Source organism: Sesamum indicum, linkage group LG2 (genome assembly GCF_000512975.1).
Source record: "Sesamum indicum cultivar Zhongzhi No. 13 linkage group LG2, S_indicum_v1.0, whole genome shotgun sequence".
NCBI lineage: Eukaryota > Viridiplantae > Streptophyta > Magnoliopsida > Lamiales > Pedaliaceae > Sesamum > Sesamum indicum.
In genome coordinates, this window is record NC_026146.1 from 16,054,308 (window position 1) to 16,080,578 (window position 26,271).

The window sequence follows — 26,271 nt, forward strand, 5'->3', positions numbered from 1 at the left end:
CTCTTGGAGTATTTATAAGACAAGATATTAATACTTTAAAATTCCTCATACCATAATTTCACCATTCAAGTGTCCGTGAATTATCATGATGAATTCGGGACTCCAAATTGGATCCAATCAAATTTAACAAAAATACACAAATTTTCTATTTAAATATTTGTGATGTCATGAGACCCAATCAACATATATGGGAAGTTCAAACTCATACTCAAGTTTAAACTTACTGTCTTTTATTTATTTGAGTAATTAAGTTTGAACTTAGTTGAGTGAGGTTGAATTTAGTATGGGGCAGATATTTTTAGGAAGGAAAGCATTTTGGATGATGAGATTCCGATAAAAAGAGTGGTGAAGGAAGAAGAAAGGGAGACGTGGCCGACGCAGGATTTAGTATTTTTCTACCAACACAGTTTCTGCCACACGCCTTTCCCACCAAAATCCAACTCCCAATCGCCTCACGTTTGTCTACGTATTTTCTACTTCTCTCAAAATATCATTCACATTTATATTTACATTATTTTTTTTTTCTCAACACTTGAAATAATTGTCGTCATATGTATTAATTTAATTAGTCCATTTGAGAGGAAAAATGGGAAATTTTTGTCATATTATTCCTCTTTCTTTTCTTCATTGTTTTTATTTTTATTTTTTGTTTTTTTCCGCAATCATGTCATAAACTTATCTCCTTTGAATTTTCTTAAAATCATATTTTATATTAATTCAAAACTATGTTTAAATAATAACAAAAATATTTATCACATAAAAGTAGATAAAAAAAAGGATTTATAGTTAGATATGAAGAAGAACTGCCTTAATTTGATAACAGAAATTTGTAATAATGTACCAAATATATAAAGCAATTCTTGTTAATTCAAAAACCCATTTCAATTTCAACCTTATTGTTTAAATAAAACCTTTACTCTAATATTATCAATTTCTCAAATGCATAAATCACAATGTCCACCATAAAAAATAACAAATTGATGGGTTCAAAATAATACATTTAACAATTTTAGGTAATATAAAGCTATTAATGCTAAAAAAAAATAAGAAAAAAGGTTCCACACTTACTCTATGAAAAAAATCAATTATTCCTTTATCATAGATCACTACAACTTAAAAATCACAATAAATCGATACTATCTACCATCGTTAAACAAAATCAATATGAACTCTTAAGTTTTTACTACAATTGATCACTGTTTGTTATGATTTTACCTATAGTCAAATATTTATTTTGATTTTTAACTGTATTAATATTTTGGCATCATTTACAGAAACAATAACTAATAATCGTTACACAATTGTAATTAATCAGTATTCATCATGCTTTTTTGGGATAATTACAATTTTCTCTCCTGAGAGTTGTTGTAATTACACATAGATCCTCTATGGTTTGAAAAATTACATCTAGCATCCCTGAGGTTTTCTTTCGTCTAACAAATAAGTCTCTGTTAGTCAAAATTCATCGAATTTGTTGATATTAATAAAAAGGCTGAATGAAAATTGATATTTACACTCGATTAACTTATTACTGACTTATTACAGGTCAAAAGAATTTTTTTCGACTAAACTACCCTTGTAACAGTAAATGTATACTTCATCACATGTATTGACGAGGAAAAACGTATGAGGGTACTTTGATCATAAAAAAATTATTTGACTTGTAATAAATCAATAATAAGTCAATCAGGGATAAATATAATTTTTTTTCCAATTTTTTTTGTTAATATCAGCAGATTCGATGAACTTTAACTAATGTAAAAATTTATTTGTTAGACAAAAGCAAATCTCAAGGGTGTAAGATGTAATTTCTCGAATCACAGAGAGTTTACGTGTAATTACAACAAATCTAAGGGGAAGGGAGTATAATTATTTCTATTTTTTTTACTTTAAAAAATAATAATTAACTATATAAAAAAATTCTAATTATTCATAATTATATTTCTTTCTTTAGTGTTGTGAAGTGAGTCTACGTTTGTCAGCCGAAAACCCGTTTCTTCAAACCATCTTTCGGCTGGATTGAATGTTTGACAGAGGATGGCACTAACCAGGAGATTATGTCGTCTCAGTTTTCAGTAAATTGGAGGGAAACAGAGACACTATGTTTGTTTTCGTTTTCAAATTATTTTTTAAATAAGTCAAAAAATATTTAATATTTGTGGTCATTTAAAAACACCTAATGTTAGATGTTCTTAACTATTTTAGTATAAATATACACATATATACATAAATATATCTAAAAAAGATATGATTTGACAATGAATAGTAATTTGTCACCCCAAACACAACATTAAATATATAATACTTATTCTAAATTATCTATAAAAATAAATCTAAACATACATACTATCTCTAACACACATTTATTTATCTTTATTTTTCTCTCTCTATCTCTATAAAATACAACAAAACACTCAAAAAACGAATCCAAACATTATAACGATTTGATTTGTCTATTTCTTTGTCTGGCCTGTCCGTTCTTGATTTCTTTCTGCCTTTTTGTTTGTCTTTCTGTTTTTTGGTCTACAAAGCTTAAGCCATTTAAATAAGCAGAAATTGCCTTTGAAGCATGCTGATATTTCTGGTGAAAATTCAAAAAAAAAAAAAGAGTAAATAGTACATTTTTTTGTTAATTAATATATAATATATCTCATATTTTATTCTATATACACATCTTTTTTGTCAATAAAATTTAAAGAGTAAATTACAACCACCTCTCATGAGGTTTGGTATAATTATAGATACCTACTTGTTGTTTGAAAAATTATAAATACCTCCTGATTTTAACATCTGTCTAACAACGAGCCAATTCGGCTAGGTTTCTATCAATTTTTTATAATGAATTGACCAAAATATCCTTTTATATTATAAGTTATAGTTTTATATATTTTTTATAATTTTTATGAACTAATATTCGCTCTAGATTATCTATTTTATCCACACTCATTTTTTATATTGTTCCAATTATATATATTTTTATTTTTTAAAAACATCAACAAGCATAAATTGCAAAGTCCACTTCACCGTTTAAACGTTACATAATTATGTTCAATTTGAAGGTTTTAGTTGTAATTTTTCAAATAATAAGAGAATTATTCGTAATTATATCAAAGTTTATGAAAGCTAATTATTGTTTACCCAAACGAAAGTTATTATAATGTTAAATTCAAATATTGATAAATAATAATGGGCATTGAGAAGGGCAAATGCGAAGTAGAGCAGGCAGCGTAACAGAGTGAGAGAATGAGGCTCTATATTCTTGGGCGTCCGTCTATTACCATTTACCGCCCACTACCATACGGACCTAAACCCACAGGGCGGTCTCAGAAACCAGCGGGCAACCCGTCTCCACGTGTCCTATAATCACAGGCTGTGTCATAAATCTGAGCAGTTAAAAATAAGTTAGGACAGTCGATATTTTGAGCAGATTTTTTTCAACTAAAACAATAAAATAATAGTTGGGGTGCGAAATCCGATGAGCTCTGTTGCAGGAGGCACCGCCTGTGTGCGTGATTGATTAAGATCTAAGCAGTTAAAATCAATATACTATATAATAAAATCATCATCATCTTTACCTTTTCTGAACATGGTATAGTTTCTGTCTTCCACGCAACTCCCCCAATGCTATTCTCATGATTTTTGCTGCATCTTTGGAGGAAGCTTTCAACATGCATGTAATAATGAATCATATCTATTTTAGTCGGTTTCTTTCAGGATTCCTAAATATAAAATGATAAGTTAGTTTTTTTTATAAATTTAATTAAAGTATATTAATTTAATCTTGATATATTCAATTTTTTTTAAAATATTAATTAATTTAAAAAATTTTGACTAATAGAAAAATCTGTTAGTTGGACCACACATGAAAAAAAATAGACGTATTATTCCAAATTATAACAAATCCAAAAATATTTATATAAAATCTAAGAAAATACTAATTAATAATTATTGATAATTGATATTATTATACTCGATTCATTTCCTAAAAGATACATGTAAAATCGGATTTCAGAATTATTTCTAATATTTGAGTGTGCAATATAAAATTTGAAACAAGAAGAATCACTTACCAATTAAGTACTTGTTTACGAAGCTAAATTGAAATTAACATTAATGGTGTTAAGTTTGAATATATACAATTAAATCTCTTATATATTATATGATAGCAAACTTTCACAAATTACTATTAATTATTGCAGTATCAATAAAAAATATTTATTTAATGTTGTAAGAAGACGATTTTGCTAAGTTTAGATATAAAAAGAAATAGAAAAGAAAGGTTCCGTCTTTCAGAAACCCTATCTTCTTTTATTTAAAAATACCACTACACATTCTCAAAGTTCCCATGAAGACTACAAATCCTTCAGACATATCAATATAATCTTTACTGGTCAGAATTTCAAGAACTATAACATCAAAGTCCGCAACCCATTATTTTGGAAAATTATATGTTTTTGATCTCACACAATAAAAAATATTATGTTTCTTACCCATAGTTTATAGGTTAAGCACAAATTTGATTTCATAGAGTATAAAATTATAGCTTTTTTTAATCCCAAATCTTTAATTTTTAGCCTATGATACTAAATCTATTAATTCTAAAAAAAATATGATTTTTCACTATAATTAATTATTATAGCTCAAAAATAGAAAATCATGGCAAGTACAAATCAGTCATGACTTTGTAACAATAATTTTTTGTTATTTCTTCAAGTGTAGCCAAAGCATTACATGGGCAAAATCGTAGCAAATGGTTTAACTATGACTTAAAATTATGACTAATATTGATTAGTAATAATAAAAATTTAAATTTTTTATTTTGATTTTATAGTATAAACTCATAAATCGTTAGAATAAAAAATTCAATATTTTCTACTTTAAGAGATTAAAATCGCAGTTTTTCGTATTATTTTCTTTAATATACAGGTAGCTATTTGCACGTAAAGTCGAAAAAAAATTAAAAGAAGTTAGAGAGAGAAAAAAATATCGGAGATCTACTTTGTAATATAATATTTATTGTAGCACCCCCCAAGTTCCAACGCCCTTCCTATTTCTTTATTTAATGTTTTCAATTTGAATATATAATATTATTACAGTTATAGAAAAAGAGTAGGGTCTGTTTGTTGTATTTTTTAAAATTTATTGCAGCCTTGTATCAGTTGTTGTCTCCCACGCACTAGAATTAATTACCGTAATAAAATTTTCTTTCAAATCTGTCGATGTCATCCTATCGGTCACATGTGTATAAAATCCCACAGAGCCCTTTTCAGCCTTCTCTCCTCCGTGCTTGAGAGTTGAGACTTGAGACCGACCCTTCTATCAATCTACACCTAATATCTTTTTTTTCTCCTTTTTCTCTTTTAATTTTTTCTTGTTTCAAGTTGTTCTGCTAAACTAGGAGCCCTCACAATCTTGTACAGCTCTCTCTTTCAGGTAAACTCAGCTCCTTTCAACCTCTGTGCCTGTCCTCTTTGTAGTTGGGAAGTTGGTGGGCTGTAGTTCTGAAACAACCCGTTTCTTCTTCATCAAATCTTTTGATTATTTCTGAAGTTTCGGATTTCCAGATGTGGTTTTGATCAAGCTTAGGATCCCACAAAAGTTTCAGGAATTCCCAACAGATCTGCAAAGTTGTCTGATTTTTTCTTCTCCATTTTTGAAGAAAAGTGAGTGTCTTTGAAAAATTATCTTCTGAGATTTCAAGAAATCTTCTTGTTCTCTCGAATGGTCACGAGGGGTTTGTCTGATCTGTTACTCAAGATTATGGGAAGTTATGCTAAAGGACGAAAGTTTCGAATTTTCCTATAGATCTGTGTCCGTATAGTTTTCTTCTCAAAACTATTTAACTGTTATGTAAGTATTTCTTTCTTCCCCGCATATATATATATATATTAGTATGTAAGAAGAGGTCAAAAAATCTTAGCCACTCTTCTCATCTTCAGCCCACGTTGAACGGATCTTAGCTTAAAATAAAAGCAAATGGAAGATATTTCTTAGTTTGTTCACAGATCTGCGACTTGTTTGTCTGCTGATTATTTTTTCTGAACAAGATTTCACCTTTCTTAAAAATAACAGGTGTTAATTTGTTCATATTTTCAAGATCTTGAAGAGATAAAAGAGTATGAATCACTACGCGATTCAGCAGACTAGTTTTGCTGCCTGTGAAGAGATGAGAGGCAGCGCCGTCGCCTGCAGATCTGTGGAGATGAAAGAAACGGTGGTTTGCCCCAAACCGCGGCGGCTCGGCCTGCTCCATACCACCCTGAATGACCCCTCGTATGTCAGACCCTTGAGATGGCATGCCAGGTAAATTTTCTTGCTTTTAAACCCCTTTTGGTCCTTTTCACTCTTACCATGTCCATGGCATATTTTTATTTCAGTTCTGATTTTCTTCTTTATTTTCTGGTTTTGATCAGCAGCCATCACCAAGAGGTCTTCGACGCCAAAGCTGGAAATGAACTTCTGGACATCATCCTATCAAAGGTCTGTCTAAGCTTTTTCTTTCTTGTAATAAACTTTTCTGTCAAATTCTAGGTTCGACATCTGCAAGAATCCTATAAACACTTAATCTAACGAGTATTTGGCTTATAAATCGACAGGGTGGTTCCGGTACAGATCAATCAGTCACACAGTTAGCCTCGTCGCCCCCATTTTTTTCCGGGTCTCCGCCGAGCAGAGTATCTAACCCGCTAATTCAAGACGCCCGATTCGGGGACGAGAAATGCACGCCTGTTTCTCCAAGGGCAATCCCCATCCCATCGGGGCGGGCCTCGTCCCCTTCCTCCGCCCGCAAGGGCGGCTGCGTCAGGGCCAATTTTGGTAACAATCCGGCAGTCCGGGTCGAGGGGTTCGACTGCCTCGACCGCGACAGCCGCCGGTGCAGAATCCCCGCCCTGGCTTAGAAACAGTACATACAAGAAAGTTCAATTCGACATGGAAGAGAGATTTTGATCAAATTGAGGTATCAGTTCGTGTCCAGTGTACATATACGGTGTTCGAAAAGAAGTTGTCTGTAATTAAAGGGATCAGTTTCTATTGTAAGTATGAGTTGATGAGAGTAATTTGACCAATTTGAGAAATAATTTTCATGGTTGTTTAGGATGTAGGAAGGGGCAGCCCCTTTTTGTAATGGTGTAAGTAAGAGATGAGAGGAGGGGTGCCCCTAGTAATTTAAGTCCCCCTTTGGGGGTTAGTTTTGAGATTTCAGTAGGCGGCTTTGAGAGGAGGAGGAGGGGAGGAGGAGAATCTGTATAAAAGAAAGCTCTCTCTCTCTCTCTATATATATATATATGTAGTTGGCAATGAGTCATCATGTTTTGTAGTTAAATTCACTTTTGTAAATGAATGAATGCTAAAATATTTGTTTTTGTAAGTATAATATAATGTTTTTTTCTTGCATCATTCTCCTTGTTCGTCACGCGAAATCATGGAAAGAGCGTGGGGCCCTGCATCCACTCCTCGTGATTGATTGGTGTTCATACACCGTACGTACCTCTTCCATTTAGTTTTATTTAATCTACTTGGACGTTTTTTAAGACAATAACACACGATATGAACATAGATAATAGGGATATTTACACTGATTTGTATTGAGATTTGGTGCTGTGACATTTAAATTTAATGTATTTTAAGAATTATATCTAGTACTTTTATGTGTATTATTCAATAAATAAATTTATATGTTAATAAAATTTATAAAATTTGTTGGTATCAATAAAAAAGTTGAATGAAAGTCTATATTTATTCTAATTGATTTTCATATTTATTACATGTTAATATGAATTTTCATTCAATGTTTTTGTAAGTATCGATGAATTTTATGAATTTTAACTAATGAATGGATTCGTTTATATCAATGGTACTTAATATAATTTTTTAAGTCACGTGGTATAAGTATAATTATCTTTGGATAATATTGTAATAATACACGATTATGATATGAGTATTGATATTCTCAACTGTAGGGATACGGTGGCATGGCTAGTTCTTGGTTTTTCATTAACTGCGTTGAAAATTGAGGATGGCTAAAGTGTAACGTCGATTTGTCAATATTTGTGGCTGGAAACGGCAACTCCGTCTTTTCTTACCTCCTACCTAAGCCTAACTATAATGTATTAATTCATCACTTTTTGACTGAACTAAATACACACTCTCTTGCTTGTAATTTCCTCAAGTACTTTCACCCCACCAACTATTATATTTGAACTCCAGATAGATATATTGATATGTATGGTTGAGATTTGTCACTCTTAATTATCCGCTATTACCAAAATTCCATCAAATGATTAGATAATATATAGCTGAACATTATGGTAAGAGTTGGCATGTTTTTGTTCGAATTCGACAACTTACGTCTACATTGAGCTAATTTAATGTTTATGCAAATGTATTATACTTGAATAATGCTTCAATAAATAGCATTAAATTTCTCAGTTTAGAATTTTAAATTTGATTGCTAAAAATGAAATCCAGCTCACCAGTAATCTGAAGTGAATGAATGCTACTAGTGCTTGTATTTTTTGCTTAATTTTTAGGGTAAATTACGCTAGCACTCCTCGAGGTTAGGTCTAATTAGATTAACACCTCTTATTATTTGTAAAATTGAAACTATACTCTTGAGATTGTAGTTCTATAAATATACACTGTTATTTAGTGATTAAATTTTACATAAATACTCTTTTAAAATATATTATGCTAACACCCCAGGGCAGCACGCACTCGTAATTTTATAAAGTACAGTGGTTATACATAATTAGACCTAAGTCCAGGAGCATGGATATAATTCACTGTAATTTTTATTCACCAAAATGCAATTTCATGTATTGAATTTTGGCAGATCCACCCTTGGAGGTGTTTTCACCTCTTTATTGGGCTCCATTGGGCCAGCTACGAAACTGATTCACCACTAAGACAAAGTTAAAAACCTTGTTGCCCAGATTGATAGTCAGGGGTTTGAATCATGTAACGGGTAACACTGTAATAAGGTCCAGATTACATATATAACATATTAAAGGAAACTAATATATGCATTTAACCTGACAACCTTGTCCCAGAAATTAAAACTGTCAAATTGAATTATAATGCTCAGTGTTTGAGGGAGAGTAGATTATTTGAAAGGAAAAAGAAGAGGAAAAGGAGAGTAAGTAGATTCGATTTTGATAAAGAATCCAGAAAAGCCAATAGATAATTAGTCACGTAAAGAGGTATCCAGATGTCTGAATTCTGAACGAGTTACGACAATTTAGCTTTATCTCAGGATTTCCTTTTAAGAAATGAACTCCCTCTTCTGAGGTTGAGGTTGAGGTTGAGGTTGAGGTTGTGGTAGGAGAACTTTTAGATCATACCTCCAACCTTCAATCTTAGCTCGTCTTATCAATTTTCATAAATCTACACTCACAAATTTAAATTCAACGAATATTACTCAGACTTCAATTACAATCTTTTGATACTTAAATTAATAAAGTCAGTTCTAATATATTTCGAATAACATTAATTATAAATAATACTAATATATTTCGAATAACATTAATTATAAATAATACAAAATACACATGGTATCTGAAGAATTATGTATTTATAGCAGTTATCTGCTTGTACAATCAATTAAAGTCTCCCGACACAGAAATAATTGGAAGGTCTCTATAATATCAAATTCGATCCAAATAAAAAACACTTCTGGGACTATTTTATATTTCTCGTCAGTTTTAAGGTATTCAGATCATCTAGCAATGTAATTGGGCACCACACCACTTGGGACAGATTTAACTTTGATTAATACAAGACAGAAGAAGAAAATGTGTCCGTAAAGCTGAAGGGGTAGAGCGTCAAAATTTGGTTTGGCTAGGGCATGCATGGTTCTAAAGGACATTCAACGCGACGGCCCTATCACCTTCGTCGGTCTAACAGCCGCCCCTGCACAGCGACCCTGACCTTTAATATTTGCCGGCCGCCTACTGCCATCAAAAGCTCTCACAGTAATCTAACCGTAATAATTTTAAACATACGTAGGTACCTACGTGGGATAGATAATTTTCTGCCACATATATCCCAAAATAGTAAGGGCCTATCTTTGACGCTAACGGCAGCCACCATTTGACGGGGAACATTTCCATATTTTGGTCTGTGTCTGTCCGATCTGCGAATGCAATTATTGTCACTCCAACAGATAAGATTCTGCAATTTCTGCTCAATATTGTGAATATTAATGACATTTTATACGTATGAACGTAACGTATTATTTTTAATTGAATGGATAACAACACGCCTGAAAGTTTAGCTTAAGAAGCACATCCATTGCAGCTTTAGGACAGAATCCGATACTAAAGATTATTGTGTAGATTCCTCATCTTTCCCTTTTTCCCAGGGATTGAACTTGTGCTGTAAGAAAGTTGTGCTCTTTATGTCTTATTTGTAGTGTTCTTACCACGTAAAACTCTTTTACCAAAACCCCGAAATATTCATTTTTTCTTGTGAGTTAAGAAATAAAAAATTCTAACTGAGTTTGCTCGTATTTTAAACTAATTACACTATAACTTTGATTTACATATAAAAACATTGATCAGTTACTTATAATAAAACATTGATCAATTTAATAAGAATTTGCGTCCAGAGAGTCGGGATCATTTTTCTTTATGTTGATGATAATAATTTGTAGTTTGCAATTTTTTTTTCAATTAGGTTAGATTGAGCCAAAATAATTACAGAGTAAGTATGAAATATTTATCATATAATTCAAACTTTTTTTAAATTATTTATCAATTATATAATAAGTATATTACATCTATCATATAATTAACTTAGATCCTATTAAACCCTATCTGAATACATAAATTGGATGTAGATTAAAATTTGAGTTGCTAGCTTCGGAGTCGATTACTTAGCGTGGCCCTGTACGTGGCTTATAAGGCGTGCATGGTGAGCACTTGCCTGAATTCAATTTGAATATTCCAGCGACTAAAGCGGCGTATTGTGGTCCAAAAAGGCTCCTACACTACTACATTAATTAGGAATGCTCCCAAGAAAGACCACGAGCCCCTCACGTGCGGGTTCAAACTCGTAAATTGACCTCGTCACCTTCCACCCCAAGTTCCCAGAAAAATAAACCACCGCTCATCTTCACCGCTATATATACCAAATATTTGCAAATATATTTCAAAATAATTGATTGAGGGAAACCACATATATACATGCAAACATGAAGAGGCGAACAGTCGGTCCAAGAAAAGGAGCAACGACGACGGCGAAGACAGTCACCAATAAGGTGATAAGGAAGAATGCCAATGGGGCGGCGGTGATGAAGCAGGCGAAAGAGGCGGTGGCGGTGGCTGTGGAGGGGCGGAGAGAAGAGGCGGAAGACAGGGTACCATCGGCGGAGGAGGTGGCGGACTGGGCGGGTTTGTGGAGTGGGGTTGATGAGGAAATGTCATGGGCGACGAGTTGGTGCCCGTTTTGGGAGATGGAGGCTACGGGGGATGCTTATGACGCCTTGTTTGGTGATGTTTTGTGGGATTTTGATATTTGGGACTTGAAAGCAATTGGGAATGCTCCTCAAAATGCATGACAAACGCACTTTTTCTTAGTTATTTATTTATTTTCCCGTCGACGTCTTTTAGTTTGCTAGAGAGAGAGAGAGAGAGAGAAATTGACGAAGTTTCTAGTTTATCCTGTTTTTGTGTTTTCCGATCGGGCAGTGTTGAATCGCGCAGTGTATAGGGGTTATATATGTTAAGTTGTGAAGATTGATTTGAAGAAGAAAAGGATAACCTGATTCAACTTAGAATTCCCAAGTTGAGTTGGAGAAGGATAACCCGATTCAAAGTTGAGTTGGAGAAGGATAACCTCATTCAACTTAGAAATCCCAAGTTGAGTTGGAAAAAGGATAATTGGGTATAGATTCTGGGATGATCAAAACCGGAAAATAATTCGTAGTAGGAATGTTATATTCAATGAGGATGTAATGTACAACGACAGGAAGGTAAGCCCGGACGATGACAAGAAGGAAAGGGAATTTGTTGATCTCGATATTTCAAATTCCGGGATCATGAGACCAGCAGATACGGATTCAGTGGGAGTTCAGACGGACGAAACCGAACAAACGGAGATAGAGCCAGAACCAGTATCGGAGGAACCGATTACTGAAAGCAGCACACCCTTGGCACTGGGTCGAGAACCGAGGCTGAGAAGGGCCCCAGATAGGTACTCCCCCTCTCTTTATTACTTGCTTTTGTCTGATTGTGGAGAACCCGAATGTTACGCAGAGGCAGTCAATGATGTCCACAAGAGCAAGTGGGAGCTTGCGATGAACGACGAGATGAACTCGTTGAAGAAAAACAACACATGGGAATTGTGTCAGCTCCCAAAAGGAAAGAAGGCCCTACAGAACAGATGGGTCTATCGGGTTAAGGAAGAATCAGACGGGAAGAAGCGGTACAAGGCAAGACTCGTAGTAAAGGGATTCCAACAAAGATACGGTATTGACTTTACTGATGTTTTTACACCTGTTGTCAAGTTAACTACTATTCGTCTTGTGTTGAGCATGGTAGCGGCAGAGAACTTGGAGTTACAACAGATGGATGTAAAGACAGCCTTCCTACACGGGGATCTTGAGGAGGAGATATACATGGTACAACCAGAGGGGTATAATGGAGATGATCAGCAGGTGTGTCGCCTGAAGAAAAGCCTGTATGGATTGAAACAGGCTCCGCGGCAGTGGTACAGGAAGTTTGACAACTTCATGCTAGAGATAGGTTTCTCTAGATGCAATGCTGATCATTGCTGCTACGTGAAGAGGTTCGATGAGTTTTTTATCATTCTACTCCTGTATGTTGATGACATGTTGATAGCAGGATCAAATGTCAAGGAGATCAATAGGCTCAAGGATCAGTTATCGAGGAAGTTTGACATGAAAGATCTTGGCGAAGCAAGACAGATATTGGGCATGAAAATCACAAGGGACAAAGGTATTGGTAAATTATGGTTATCTCAATCTGATTATATTGAGAAGGTATTATGCAGATTCAAGATGGAAAATGCAAAACCGGTTGGAACGCCATTGGGAAATCAGTTCAAACTATCCAACAGTGATTCGCCCCAGACTGACTCCGAACGTGCAAAGATGAGAGTCACACCGTATGCCTCAGCAATTGGGAGCCTGATGTATGCTATGATCTGTACTCGACCGGATATAGCACATGCAGTGGGAGTAGTTAGCCGTTTTATGAGCAATCCAGGAGTGATGCACTGGGAAGCTGTGAAATGGATTCTTAGGTACCTGAGGGGTACTAAGGACCGAGCATTGGTGTTTGGTAAGGGCAAGCTTACCTTGTTTGGGTTTGTTGACGCTGATTTTGCAGGGAGTGACTATGACAAAAGGAGGAGCACTACAGGGTACGTGTTCACATATGGCGGTACAGCCGTATCCTGGGTCTCAAAGTTGCAGAAGGTTGTCACACTGTCCACGACGGAAGCTGAGTACGTGGCAGTTACTGAGGCAGCTAAGGAGCTCATTTGGCTGCAACACTTGTTGGGTGAATTAGGGAAACCTCAGGCAGATGTGATTCTTCATAGCGATAGCCAGAGTGCGATCCATCTGGCAAAGAATCCCGCGTTCCATTCGCGGACAAAGCACATCGAGATCAAGTACCATTTCATCCGACAACTTCTGGAGAAGAAGGCACTGCAGCTGGAGAAGATCCAAGGAGAAAAGAATCCTGCGGACATGCTGACCAAGGCGGTTGCGATGGCGAAGTTGAAGCTGTGTACGGCTTCGACTGGCCTTGATGACTAGAGTGGACAAACCCGGCGGTACCAAGAAAGAAGTGGAGAAAAGCTAATCAATCTTCAAGTGGGAGATTGTTAAGTTGTGAAGATTGATTTGAAGAAGAAAAGGATAACCTGATTCAACTTAGAATTCCCAAGTTGAGTTGGAGAAGGATAACCCGATTCAAAGTTGAGTTGGAGAAGGATAACCTCATTCAACTTAGAAATCCCAAGTTGAGTTGGAAAAAGGATAAGTCATGGCTATATATACTACTCTTATTAGCATTGTTTCATAGAGCAAAGTAGAATAGAGTAGAGAGAAAAGAAAGAGTTGAGACGAGGGTGAGTGTTGTTTTTCACGTGTGGTGAAGACTTGCATACAAGTGTGTGTGTGTTGTACTCCTCAATTTTCCTCCTCTTTGAGTGTTTTCTCCTGGCTTGGTATCGCCCCCAGACGTAGGATTTATATCCAAACTGGGTTAACAAATTCGTGTGTCTTTTATCGCCTTCATATTCCACCTGTTATCCATCTTAACCCGATCCATTTCCTTACAACTGGTATCAGAGCCTGTTTCAAGGAGTTAAGATGGAGGGAAAGTTTCCAGTCGAACGGTTCAATGGTTCCGACTTTGGGTTTTGGCGTATGCAGATGGAGGCCTACCTGTACGGGAAGGACCTGTACGAACCACTTGCAGAGAAGTCCGAGAAGACGAGTGATGAAGAATGGAAGGTGCTCGATCGAAAGGCGATGAGCGCAATAATCCTGTCGCTCTCTCGGAATGTCGCCTATCATGTGAAGGGAGCAAAGAGCACGAAGGAAGTTCTACAGACTCTAAAGGGAATTTGTTGATCTCGATATTTCAAATTCCGGGATCATGAGACCAGCAGATACGGATTCAGTGGGAGTTCAGACGGACGAAACCGAACAAACGGAGATAGAGCCAGAACCAGTATCGGAGGAACCGATTACTGAAAGCAGCACACCCTTGGCACTGGGTCGAGAACCGAGGCTGAGAAGGGCCCCAGATAGGTACTCCCCCTCTCTTTATTACTTGCTTTTGTCTGATTGTGGAGAACCCGAATGTTACGCAGAGGCAGTCAATGATGTCCACAAGAGCAAGTGGGAGCTTGCGATGAACGACGAGATGAACTCGTTGAAGAAAAACAACACATGGGAATTGTGTCAGCTCCCAAAAGGAAAGAAGGCCCTACAGAACAGATGGGTCTATCGGGTTAAGGAAGAATCAGACGGGAAGAAGCGGTACAAGGCAAGACTCGTAGTAAAGGGATTCCAACAAAGATACGGTATTGACTTTACTGATGTTTTTACACCTGTTGTCAAGTTAACTACTATTCGTCTTGTGTTGAGCATGGTAGCGGCAGAGAACTTGGAGTTACAACAGATGGATGTAAAGACAGCCTTCCTACACGGGGATCTTGAGGAGGAGATATACATGGTACAACCAGAGGGGTATAATGGAGATGATCAGCAGGTGTGTCGCCTGAAGAAAAGCCTGTATGGATTGAAACAGGCTCCGCGGCAGTGGTACAGGAAGTTTGACAACTTCATGCTAGAGATAGGTTTCTCTAGATGCAATGCTGATCATTGCTGCTACGTGAAGAGGTTCGATGAGTTTTTTATCATTCTACTCCTGTATGTTGATGACATGTTGATAGCAGGATCAAATGTCAAGGAGATCAATAGGCTCAAGGATCAGTTATCGAGGAAGTTTGACATGAAAGATCTTGGCGAAGCAAGACAGATATTGGGCATGAAAATCACAAGGGACAAAGGTATTGGTAAATTATGGTTATCTCAATCTGATTATATTGAGAAGGTATTATGCAGATTCAAGATGGAAAATGCAAAACCGGTTGGAACGCCATTGGGAAATCAGTTCAAACTATCCAACAGTGATTCGCCCCAGACTGACTCCGAACGTGCAAAGATGAGAGTCACACCGTATGCCTCAGCAATTGGGAGCCTGATGTATGCTATGATCTGTACTCGACCGGATATAGCACATGCAGTGGGAGTAGTTAGCCGTTTTATGAGCAATCCAGGAGTGATGCACTGGGAAGCTGTGAAATGGATTCTTAGGTACCTGAGGGGTACTAAGGACCGAGCATTGGTGTTTGGTAAGGGCAAGCTTACCTTGTTTGGGTTTGTTGACGCTGATTTTGCAGGGAGTGACTATGACAAAAGGAGGAGCACTACAGGGTACGTGTTCACATATGGCGGTACAGCCGTATCCTGGGTCTCAAAGTTGCAGAAGGTTGTCACACTGTCCACGACGGAAGCTGAGTACGTGGCAGTTACTGAGGCAGCTAAGGAGCTCATTTGGCTGCAACACTTGTTGGGTGAATTAGGGAAACCTCCGGCAGATGTGATTCTTCATAGCGATAGTCAGAGTGCGATCCATCTGGCAAAGAATCCCGCGTTCCATTCGCGGACAAAGCACATCGAGATCAAGTACCATTTCATCCGACAACTTCTGGAGAAGAAGGCACTGCAGCTGGAGAAGATCCAAGGAGAAAAGAATCCTGCGGACATGCTGACCAAGGCGGTTGCGATGGAGAAGTTGAAGCTGTGTACGGCTTCGACTGGCCTTGATGACTAGAGTGGACAAACCCGGCGGTACCAAGAAAGAAGTGGAGAAAAGCTAATCAATCTTCAAGTGGGAGATTGTTAAGTTGTGAAGATTGATTTGAAGAAGAAAAGGATAACCTGATTCAACTTAGAATTCCCAAGTTGAGTTGGAGAAGGATAACCCGATTCAAAGTTGAGTTGGAGAAGGATAACCTCATTCAACTTAGAAATCCCAAGTTGAGTTGGAAAAAGGATAAGTCATGGCTATATATATTCTACTCTTATTAGCATTGTTTTGCAGAGCAGAGTAGAATAGAGTAGAGAGAAAAGAAAGAGTTGAGACGAGGGTGAGTGTTGTTTTTCACGTGTGGTGAAGACTTGCATACAAGTGTGTGTGTGTTGTACTCCTCAATTTTCCTCCTCTTTGAGTGTTTTCTCCTGGCTTGGTATCGCCCCCAGACGTAGGATTTATATCCAAACTGGGTTAACAAATTCGTGTGTCTTTTATCGCCTTCATATTCCACCTGTTATCCATCTTAACCCGATCCATTTCCTTACAATATATGTTGATTGTGAATTATGAGTAGGAGCCAAGAACAACAAGAGCTTAATCTAACCCTCTTTCGTTGTTTCGTTTTTCTGGAAAGTTTAATTAGATATAAGTTCCTAGTAATTTACATAATTTCTAACGTCGGTAACTTGCTGACATGCATGAAACTCAGGCGACACGACGACGTCGTAATCTGTTGATGAACAATTCAAATTGTGGTCTCAGGGTTCCTAGCTACCTCATTCTCCGCAAGAATCAAGCATGAAAAAATATCTATGGAAAATTCAAAGTGTGTTAGAAAGAAATGGCAAATACGACCAACTCTACAACTTAAGTTATCTCTTGGCCGGTGCCTCTCAATCTCCGGCACTCACAAACATTTAAACACAAAATAGGCTTGTCTGTCTTATAATTAATTGGCATAATATATATTAATTAAAGGCACGGCTCATTAAAAATATTATATAGGAATAGTTATATGTATATATATATACACACGATACAATAAATGATAACACGACTGGAAAGAGAAGAATTATCTAATTGTATGTATAATGATAATGGCGATGTAATCTATAAATTAATATTAACGTGGACAAAACATGCATGTTGCTATACGTACGGGATCATATAATATATTAGTGAGAGTGGTGGACACAAATTAAAGATGCTTAATTTTAATCAGATTTATTAATTATATATTTACCATATAATTGTTATGTAGCTAAAAATGTGATTTATTATATCATTTACTACATTTAAATTTAAAACTTGATTTAACATATCAATAATTAAAAATAAATAAATACGTCCAAATAAAGTACAAAAATAATAAATTATATATTATAGAAGTAGATAGGAGCCTCATGCTCGAATTGACAATTCTTCCTAGGAAACGAACCTAGAAAACATGCCAGCAATTTGGGGACGAGAACTGGGGGCACAAAGGACTGCAGTAATGACTCAGATATAACAGAGTTTCATGAAAGATTTCAGAATTAAGGGTCCTTTTCCCCTCGCAAAATTCTCTTCATTTTGAGTACATTATGCAATTAATTATGTCTTGATTTGAACTAATTAAGGTTGTTTAGAGCAACCAAATCTAATTCACTACACTTACGTTAAATTTTCCTTTTTCTAGTAAAAATTTAGTAGTTCTCCTCTCTTTTCCCCAGTCGCGCGTTCAACAGGGTGCTAATTACACGCAATTCAAAGATACAGCAGCCGAAAGGTCAACTCGATTTTCGTTCATTTGAGTCCCGCGTGTAATGCACTTATCTAAATTCACGTCAAAATCAGATTCCCGACATTCTCAAAAGCCTTTAACTGCGCTTTTAATTTTCTCTTTTCCCACTCTTTTATAGTGTTCGGGTCTTCACAGTGGCAAAGCAAACGCTCGCACACTCTGCAGTCTGCTCTCTCTTCACGCACACACACACTGAGTGAGAGGAAAGGCAGAGTGAGATTTAGAGATGGGAGAAGGAAAAGGGTCTTCGCTTGTTCATCTTCTTGTCATAGTCCTTAGCTTAACTGCATTTGGATTTGCAATTGCTGCTGAACGACGCCGTAGCGTTGTAATTCCTTGCTCTTTCCTCCTCCTTTCCCTTTATTATCTTTATTTAACAAGATTGGAACTGGGTTTTGTAGATCACAGTCAAATGTTGCTGTTTTCTGGTTTTATTAGTCGTATTTACAATTCTTTTGGTTCTTGATACTGTTTGTTGCGTTGAGATCTTTGCCTTTTCAAGAATTGAATATCTATTATGAGGAATTTATGCTTAGTCTGAGGAAATTGGTTGCTTGTTCTATATAAGTGCATTTGCACTTGGAAATGCACACGTTTTTCTGGGTATTTTGTTTGAATTTGTTCGCATTGATTAGTATGGTGTTTTTGAGCTAGGAACAGTTTGTTTTGGTTTATTTTGAAGTGTTTGGATTGGGATGTCAGCTTTTTATTACATATACAATATGATTTAGCTTGTATTCTTGCTTCTTGTTACTTTGTTATGGCTCTTTATACTTTTTAGTGATGGATTATGTGTATTATCAATAACTACATAGTACATAAGAGATTATGTTATGTTCTTCCATGTGGGAATTTAACATTCAGTTGATTTGGTGATAATGAGGATGCTAGAGGCAACATAGTCCAATTCTGTTGTTTAGGAAAATTTGCCTTTCTCGACTGTGTTATGGACTCTTTTCATTATTAAGCAAGGTTTTAGCTGCTTCTGCTCTCATATAAAATTTGGGAAAACTGATTTTGGTCCAAGAAAATAACATGCCATTCGACATTGGAATTTATTACCTGATGTAGAAATTGGGTTTGCACGACTGAAATACAAAGTATTGCAATGCCCCCAAACCAAACATATGAAAGAAGAGATCTTTCACTATTCGTTGTCATATATCATTTCGATTCTTCTGAATAATGTAATATCATTGTTTATGCTGAAAATCACAATTGCAGTTTTTTATAGATACCAAACTTTCTAGTGTTACATTATGAGTTTTACTTTCTGTTTCCAAATACACATTTTTCTTAATATCCCAAATGTAAGTAAAGCAGGAGCTCAGCCTCCTTGATCCAATTAAAATCCTTTATTTGCTACTGGATTTAGTGAATGTATTATTATGTCTTGTGAAAAGTGCACTGGAAAAGTTTTGGATCAGTGATGTCCTTATATTAGCTGAAAATACTATGACGAGAATCTTGGCTATTACATAAGAAAATAACTTATGCAAGAACAATGTTCTCCTATAGTACATCATAAAACTTTTGTCTAGTTATCCAGAAGTGTCTGTTTTTCTTGTATCATTAACTGTTATTACTGACATACATTTTTCTTTCAAGCAGCCTTTTCCTGAGATCTTGAAAATAGTTTTTATTTACAATTTGCTCTTTATATGTAGCTTTATTATGTACTTTCATATTGATAGAACCACGGATGTTTCTATAATATATCTCTTGTTAATTTATGTCTTTGTTGCATGGCAGGGCACATTACGTAAAGATGACGCCACTAATCAGACATACTGTGTTTACCACTCAGATGTTGCCACTGGTTATGGAGTTGGGGCTTTCTTATTTCTTCTCTCGAGTGAGTCTCTGCTGATGGGTGTCACTAAGTGCATGTGCTTTGGAAGACCTTTGGTACCCGGAGGAAACCGTGCATGGACCATAATATACTTTATTTCTTCTTGGTAAGATATTATCATGACCACTTCCAATGTAATGTATATTTCTTTTCTCCTCCGTCCATCCTCCTTTTCTATCTTTTACTTTTCTGCCATTTTATTATTTGTTACATATATCATCATTGCTATTATTATTATTATGAATGATGTATGGTAAACTGGTAAACTGTTGGAACGTGAGTCATAGACTATTCATGAAATGGTGCAGGATGACTTTTCTAGTGGCAGAAGCGTGTCTAATTGCTGGTGCAAAAAAAAATGCTTATCACACCCAATATCGGAACTATCTCTATGCGGATAATTTCTCTTGTGAGTCATTACGGAAAGGTGTATTCATTGCTGGAGCAGTATTTGTGGTGGCAACAATGATTCTCAATGTCTACTACTACATGTACTTTGCTAAAGCTACCACACAGCCAGCTAGGAAGACTAATCTTGGTAGTTCAACGGCTGGCAAGACTGGCCGTGTATAATGTTTGCTCGTAAGACTTGGAGAGTAGTTTAATTTTCTTGTCAGTGTCATCTTGTTTTGTGATGAGCCTGTCGTAGTATACATTAGTTGATGAAATGTGTTTATTCTTGGCTATGGAAAATCTTTCCGGTTGATGGTGAGTTTGCAGCCGAAATCAGATCAATTAGAAACCTGTTTTGGCTTGTTTGGTGTTGCGTCATGATTTTGCCGATATCGAGCACTAAAATCCCAGATAGGCAAGGATCAAAAAATATATAGTCAATGGAGGTGTTATGTTTCTTCGTTCCCATGGTTTACTTTTGCAGTACGAGGATTATGTGTCCTGATTTTCTGGGGCTATAATGTGAGTGTTCAGATGTTGGAATCTTGATGCCCTTAATCTATGGTTGTCTTTTTCAACAAACTAACAAGAGGAAATTAATATGAATTATAGAAGTAATATATATCTTGAATTAATAATTGCAGCATTTTCATTTTCATTTTTTTCTAAGATTTAAATAAAGTAAAGATTTTATAAGTTCATTACTGGGTTGCTTATCCGAATCCAAGATTCAGACATGAGGTGATCAGATACATCAAAAAGCTCCTTTGACTCATTTAAACATTAGCGACTGTCTAATTACTTCCGACGATAGAAATTCAATTGTTTTTCGGACAGGAAAGAGTCATTACAGAGGGAATAACGTATCCAACAAAAAATAAATAAATATGCAGATAATATCTCAACGCAATTACATTGTTTGAAATATTTTCAGAAAATATAATTTACTGTTCGCAGTAAAATTAAAAACAAATAACATATGAATAATATTTAAAATACTAATATAAATTTAAACTCTTACTCAAGTACCCCTTGTAATAATAAATAAAAATTAGGTATAAAAGAACAAAATTCTATTGAAAAGAAAAAGAAAACTTTTAGTAGTCCTAATTGCTCTAAACTACTTAGAGAATGAAGGTTTAAATGCATGTTTTGTCTAGCTACTTAAGTTATACGGCGCTTTTGTATTTTAACTTTTTAGGATAATATTTTAGTTTTACATATTTTTTAATTTTTGAATTCTTGTATTTTTTTATTGGAGTTTGCCGTATCAAAGCATACGTAAACATATTTAGAATATTAACAAGTGTATCAATAATTTCATAATAAACAGAAACACTAAAAATAACAAATAAACCACCAGGTATACTATTTTGTGTTTTCTTTTTTCCAGTCATATATAAACACTAGCACTTAAAAATATATAAAGAATTTTTTTCAAAATATATTAATATTTTAATTTGGATTTCTTGTAATAATCTATGCCTTTGTTATTAAGTGAGAGCACCACTTTGGTATCTCACTTTTTTTGGTCTGCAAATTTATATAATTCTTAATATATAATTTAATTAATTAATTAATTAATTTGTCTACTTGTCACCCTTCTACTCTCCTACATCCCCAAACCACTATTTTAAACCCCCACATCGCTCACTATTTTCAACTTCCATTAATTTAAATTGGATTTAATTGAATGAAATTAATTCCATAACAAATATAATAAAAAATGATAGCATGCTTGTCTTATAGATGGAGACCTGAATTATGAATGTAATAAACATGTATCCAATTATTCAATACAGCGTAATAGGATGGAGGTAGCAAACGAAGCTTATAAATAAACGTATGGATTGAGTTGAGACAGCAATAATAATAATAATCCCGCAAGAAAACATGAGCCCTTCTTCCCCACAACGTCCCTTGCCGACCTTAGCTAATCCCATCCTTTTCACATATCATTCTTGTCTTTATCACCACTCACCTCATCTTCTCTGGCACTCTTAATAACAGCAATTATGGTAGCTCCACTTGCAATTTCGCATTTATTCGGTCCTTCGCCACCCCCCATTCCCTATTAACTTTATGTATGCCAACAAAGGTTTCATACTTGCCCAAATTGAGACTCAATTATTATTTGGTCCTGGATTATATTGCTTTATTTTAATAGTAATTATTGATTACTATACATATGTGTTATTTATGACTTGATGTATATTGATGATTGATAATTGAAATTCATAATATAATTACAATTAATCACTAAAATAAACAAAGGGTTTAAATTATACACTTTATTTTGGCTATAATAATATTTTTTTGGGTTAATTATATTTAAACCCCCAAAGAAGTTTTTATTGCACTCACATTTTCTTTGAAATTTTTTTATTTACATATGATCCTCTTCCGTTGGGGTTTGAGAGGAAAATGTTGATGTTAGCAAAAAAATTGCATAAATTTTCAAATTCATCCTTCATTTAACATCTCCATGTATATTTTTGTACTTATAAAGTTATACATGTCATTTATATATATATATATATGAAATGAGGTTAATATCGTTATCTTTTTTTCCTTTTAAGTACAAAATTATTACATGAGAATGTTAAATGATGTGTAAAATTAAAAATCTACATAAGTATTTTGTTGATGTTACCATTTTTCATCCAAACCCTAATGAAAAAGGGTCAGGTGTAAACAATAAATATTTAGAGGGGGTTTAAGTATAATTTTGAATTATTTTGGAGAAAAATTAGTGTAATTTTATATTTTTAGACGAGATTTAAATGTAATTAATTTATTTTTTATATTGACTATATTTTGCGGACACATAAGATGTAATTTCCAATCACCAATCGTACCGTATAATCAGGTCATGAACAATTCGTCTAAAAAGGATATACAATGAATCAGAGTTTTCTGATCAAAATGTATAAAATGGTTTATCCTTTTTAGTTTTTTGGCCAATATATATATATGAAGGAGAGGGTATTATAATCACTCTTGCATCAAATGTGATTTCCTTGTAACTGCATCATGTACTCATGATTGGTCACAATTCTTGAGGTGGTCCTGCACATATTTTGTCCGCACTTTGTTCCATAAGTTCAATATATAGTTCCTTCATGTGGCGCTCTACTCTGACACCCATTCCAAAAGTTTGCAGGACGGTATAATTTTTCATCGAGATACTTAAAACCGGTTATGAATAACTCGTTCGGAAAGATATATGATGATTGTAATATTTCAATACATTTATAAATACGTGAACTGTTTTTATTAGTCAAGTTTGCCTCGCGCTATCCACATTGTTGTAGCAAAAATTTTCACTTTAGAGGCTGAAAAATTCTAATATATTTACCATAGAAAAGAATGAATCCTTTAATTTATATTATAATCTTATTTTCAAAATAATAGTTTTATTGTGGTTGTCTCTTTAACAAATTAAGTAGTTTGTTGAAGCATTAAAAATTGTGATGTAGAGAGGGGGAGAGAGAAGTGTGAATGGGGCAGGAATGAGGCTAAAAGGGTAAAGACACTCTTGATATTTAATGTGCTGTAATAAAATGGGCAAATCCACAGTGAAAGACTCCAAAAGAGGGAAACAAATACGAGGTAAAAGGCTAAAAGCGTCTCAACTTTCTTGAGTCCGGAAGATCGTTTCATTTCAAGACTGGAAGCTTTTTTTTAAGTCCTTTTCTTTTTCTTTTTCAGAGTTAGAACTGGACCATACCTGTTTTGTAAAAGATATTTTATATATAATATTTTTGGGGGGACAAAATCCCAAAATTCACCTCGTTGGGTTCTTAATGGTGTTTGTAATAGAGATTATCAGTGAAAAACTAAAAAAAAGACGAATTTATCCTTTAAAATGCTAGAAATTGTGAAAAGACAAGGATTTGCATCTTGTATGTGGGTTGGGCTCGATCGTACTGATTCGGCCACCCATCATATCCGTTACCCTCAAACCATCCAACCACGTATTTTTAGTCACGTGGATCCATACAGTATCTAAGACATAAAATTCATGTAAGTATAAGAGGGCTCCATAATATAGATATGCATTAATGACTTTGAGATGAGCTCTACGATTCCGTTGTAATCCTAAGCAAACTATGACTTGAGTATTTAGTTGAAAGCTACTTTAGTAAGCCTGACGCTTTGTGTTGCAGGCCAATTCACCACTTAGATCGAGGACCAAGAGTAGTCTCCTACCTATGTAGATCATTTGAGTGGATGTTTGACTCCATCCGACTCAGATCGTCAACTGACCTGAGACCTCGACTTGGATCAATTTACACGGTTTAAACTCTGACAAAAGTTGTTCTTATAGGTGCAAAACAATGCCGTTTGATCTTCTGGCAATGCTCAATACATTCTCACATGCCCAAGCATCCTTACAATAAGTGCATCATATGTTTGCAATCGTAACAAAATATTTAACGTGAAAAGTATAAGATTTTATTCAATTTTAACATAACGTTAGAGACATATCGTAAATACAAAACAGAAAGCTATTCTTTATTTTTTTTCCCTTTCCTATTTCTCGTGATGCTTTAAATTTTGAAAAAGATGTTTAAATAATAAATACCCAACTACTCCCATTTTCGTGCCACAAATAATTTATTCTGCCATTATTATTGTTCGTGACTCGTGATATTTTGAAGAGGCCCCGTGTCATGATAAATTTGGAGAGGGCATATCTGTAATATCTGGCAGTAAATATATAATTGTTCAGTACCAATAATTTGGTGAGGGTGTGTTTGTAATGTAAGAAAATAACAATAAAATAATTATTCAATACAAATTCAGGTGTAACGGGAAAATTGAGTGTAGGATAAATCGGGATTAAATATATATATATGATTAAGTCTGTATAATTTGTAGTTGGTTTTCTTGATTTAATCCAATGGTGGGATAAAAAGCAATCACATATTTACTTGGTGTAATAACAACAAAATAAATTTGAAATGTTCATAACAAATATGGCAGCAAAATTGGGGGCATAAAAATAATTTACAAATAATTAGGCTAAAGAAGTAATTAGTATTGGGAAGGTAGGAAGAAAGCAAAAACTAAAATACATAAGAAGTGAAGTGTGATAGAATCGCATTTTGTACTTATTTCATATAATATTTTAGCCTATTTTGTGATCAAATACTCCTAATTAAATATTATTTTGCAGCATTAGGACAAAAGAATTGGAAAATGAAGAAAAGCACCAAAATGGAAATTCAAACAAGACTCAAACTCAAATTGTGGCAAGAGTTTGGAACTGCTTGGACTACCTCTGATGAAGGAAGAGTTTAAATAGGATTATAATTTTATCTCTATAAGTCTTTTAGTTCAACTAGGAATCTACTTCTAATCCTAGTAGAACTAGGTATCTAGCTATTATAAATAGGTGATGTAATTCACTTTAAGAGACAACTTTTGAACTCTTCTATTTCTCTACGTTCTTATATTATTTTGCTTTTCATGCGTTCTTCCAAGAGCATGTCTAGCTAAATCTCTCATTCCGGTTGAAGACTTGGTGAACGCTTAAATCCAACGGGTTGTGAGATCTAATTTATACTTTCTACTTTTATTCATATTGGTATTTGTGTTGTTCTCTGTGCTTTCATTACAAATAATCTGATTTATTGTCAAGAATATTTGCCTAGCCAATTGAACTTTCAAATCCGTAATTGTTTGTTTAGTTCGATAACTAGTGGTAACACAACATAATTGATTATGTAGAAGTTTTCGATTATGTTGTGGGGAATGCACAATCTAACTTAAATAAATTCTCGTAGGAATTTATTGGTTAGAATTGGGCCTTTCTAGTTCTTAATGCTGTCGGTAAATTAAATCTTGAGGACGTTCCCAAGGTTGTTTACTGATTAGGG

At 34.8% G+C, this 26,271-nt stretch overlaps 3 protein-coding genes across 7 annotated transcripts; all 3 read left to right on the top strand.

The window, feature by feature from the left end:
* On the top strand, positions 5,272 to 7,372 carry LOC105156381. Of its 5 annotated transcripts, none has more exons than XM_011072497.2 (4): positions 5,272 to 5,850; positions 6,073 to 6,303; positions 6,414 to 6,480; positions 6,597 to 7,372. In XM_011072497.2, the coding sequence occupies exons 2-4, from the start codon at positions 6,119 to 6,121 to the stop codon at positions 6,897 to 6,899; spliced, it is 555 nt and encodes a 184-aa protein (XP_011070799.1). In that variant the 5' UTR covers positions 5,272 to 5,850; positions 6,073 to 6,118; the 3' UTR covers positions 6,900 to 7,372. The 5 variants fall into 5 exon arrangements, with proteins under 5 accessions (XP_011070799.1, XP_011070800.1, XP_020547687.1 ...); XM_011072498.2 differs by having other exon boundaries at positions 6,098 to 6,303; XM_020692028.1 differs by having other exon boundaries at positions 5,272 to 5,433; positions 6,417 to 6,480.
* LOC105156382 lies at positions 11,063 to 11,733 on the top strand. Its single transcript, XM_020691926.1, has one exon. It carries the CDS (start codon positions 11,192 to 11,194, stop codon positions 11,555 to 11,557), a length of 366 nt encoding a protein of 121 aa, XP_020547585.1. The 5' UTR covers positions 11,063 to 11,191; the 3' UTR covers positions 11,558 to 11,733.
* LOC105156383 lies at positions 18,247 to 20,843 on the top strand. Its single transcript, XM_011072500.2, has 3 exons — positions 18,247 to 18,469; positions 19,894 to 20,099; positions 20,302 to 20,843. Exons 1-3 carry the CDS (start codon positions 18,368 to 18,370, stop codon positions 20,564 to 20,566), a joined length of 573 nt encoding a protein of 190 aa, XP_011070802.1. The 5' UTR covers positions 18,247 to 18,367; the 3' UTR covers positions 20,567 to 20,843.

Bases quoted from the DNA above. Each gene is read 5' to 3' on its own strand.
- LOC105156381 (XM_011072497.2), top strand. From the start codon at position 6,119: ATGAATCACTACGCGATTCAGCAGACTAGTTTTGCTGCCTGTGAAGAG. The intron at 6,304-6,413 runs GTAAATTTTCTT...GGTTTTGATCAG, and splicing joins CCCTTGAGATGGCATGCCAG to CAGCCATCACCAAGAGGTCT. The intron at 6,481-6,596 runs GTCTGTCTAAGC...ATAAATCGACAG, and splicing joins TGGACATCATCCTATCAAAG to GGTGGTTCCGGTACAGATCA.
- LOC105156382 (XM_020691926.1), top strand. From the start codon at position 11,192: ATGAAGAGGCGAACAGTCGGTCCAAGAAAAGGAGCAACGACGACGGCG.
- LOC105156383 (XM_011072500.2), top strand. From the start codon at position 18,368: ATGGGAGAAGGAAAAGGGTCTTCGCTTGTTCATCTTCTTGTCATAGTC. The intron at 18,470-19,893 runs GTAATTCCTTGC...GTTGCATGGCAG, and splicing joins CTGAACGACGCCGTAGCGTT to GGCACATTACGTAAAGATGA. The intron at 20,100-20,301 runs GTAAGATATTAT...GAAATGGTGCAG, and splicing joins ATATACTTTATTTCTTCTTG to GATGACTTTTCTAGTGGCAG.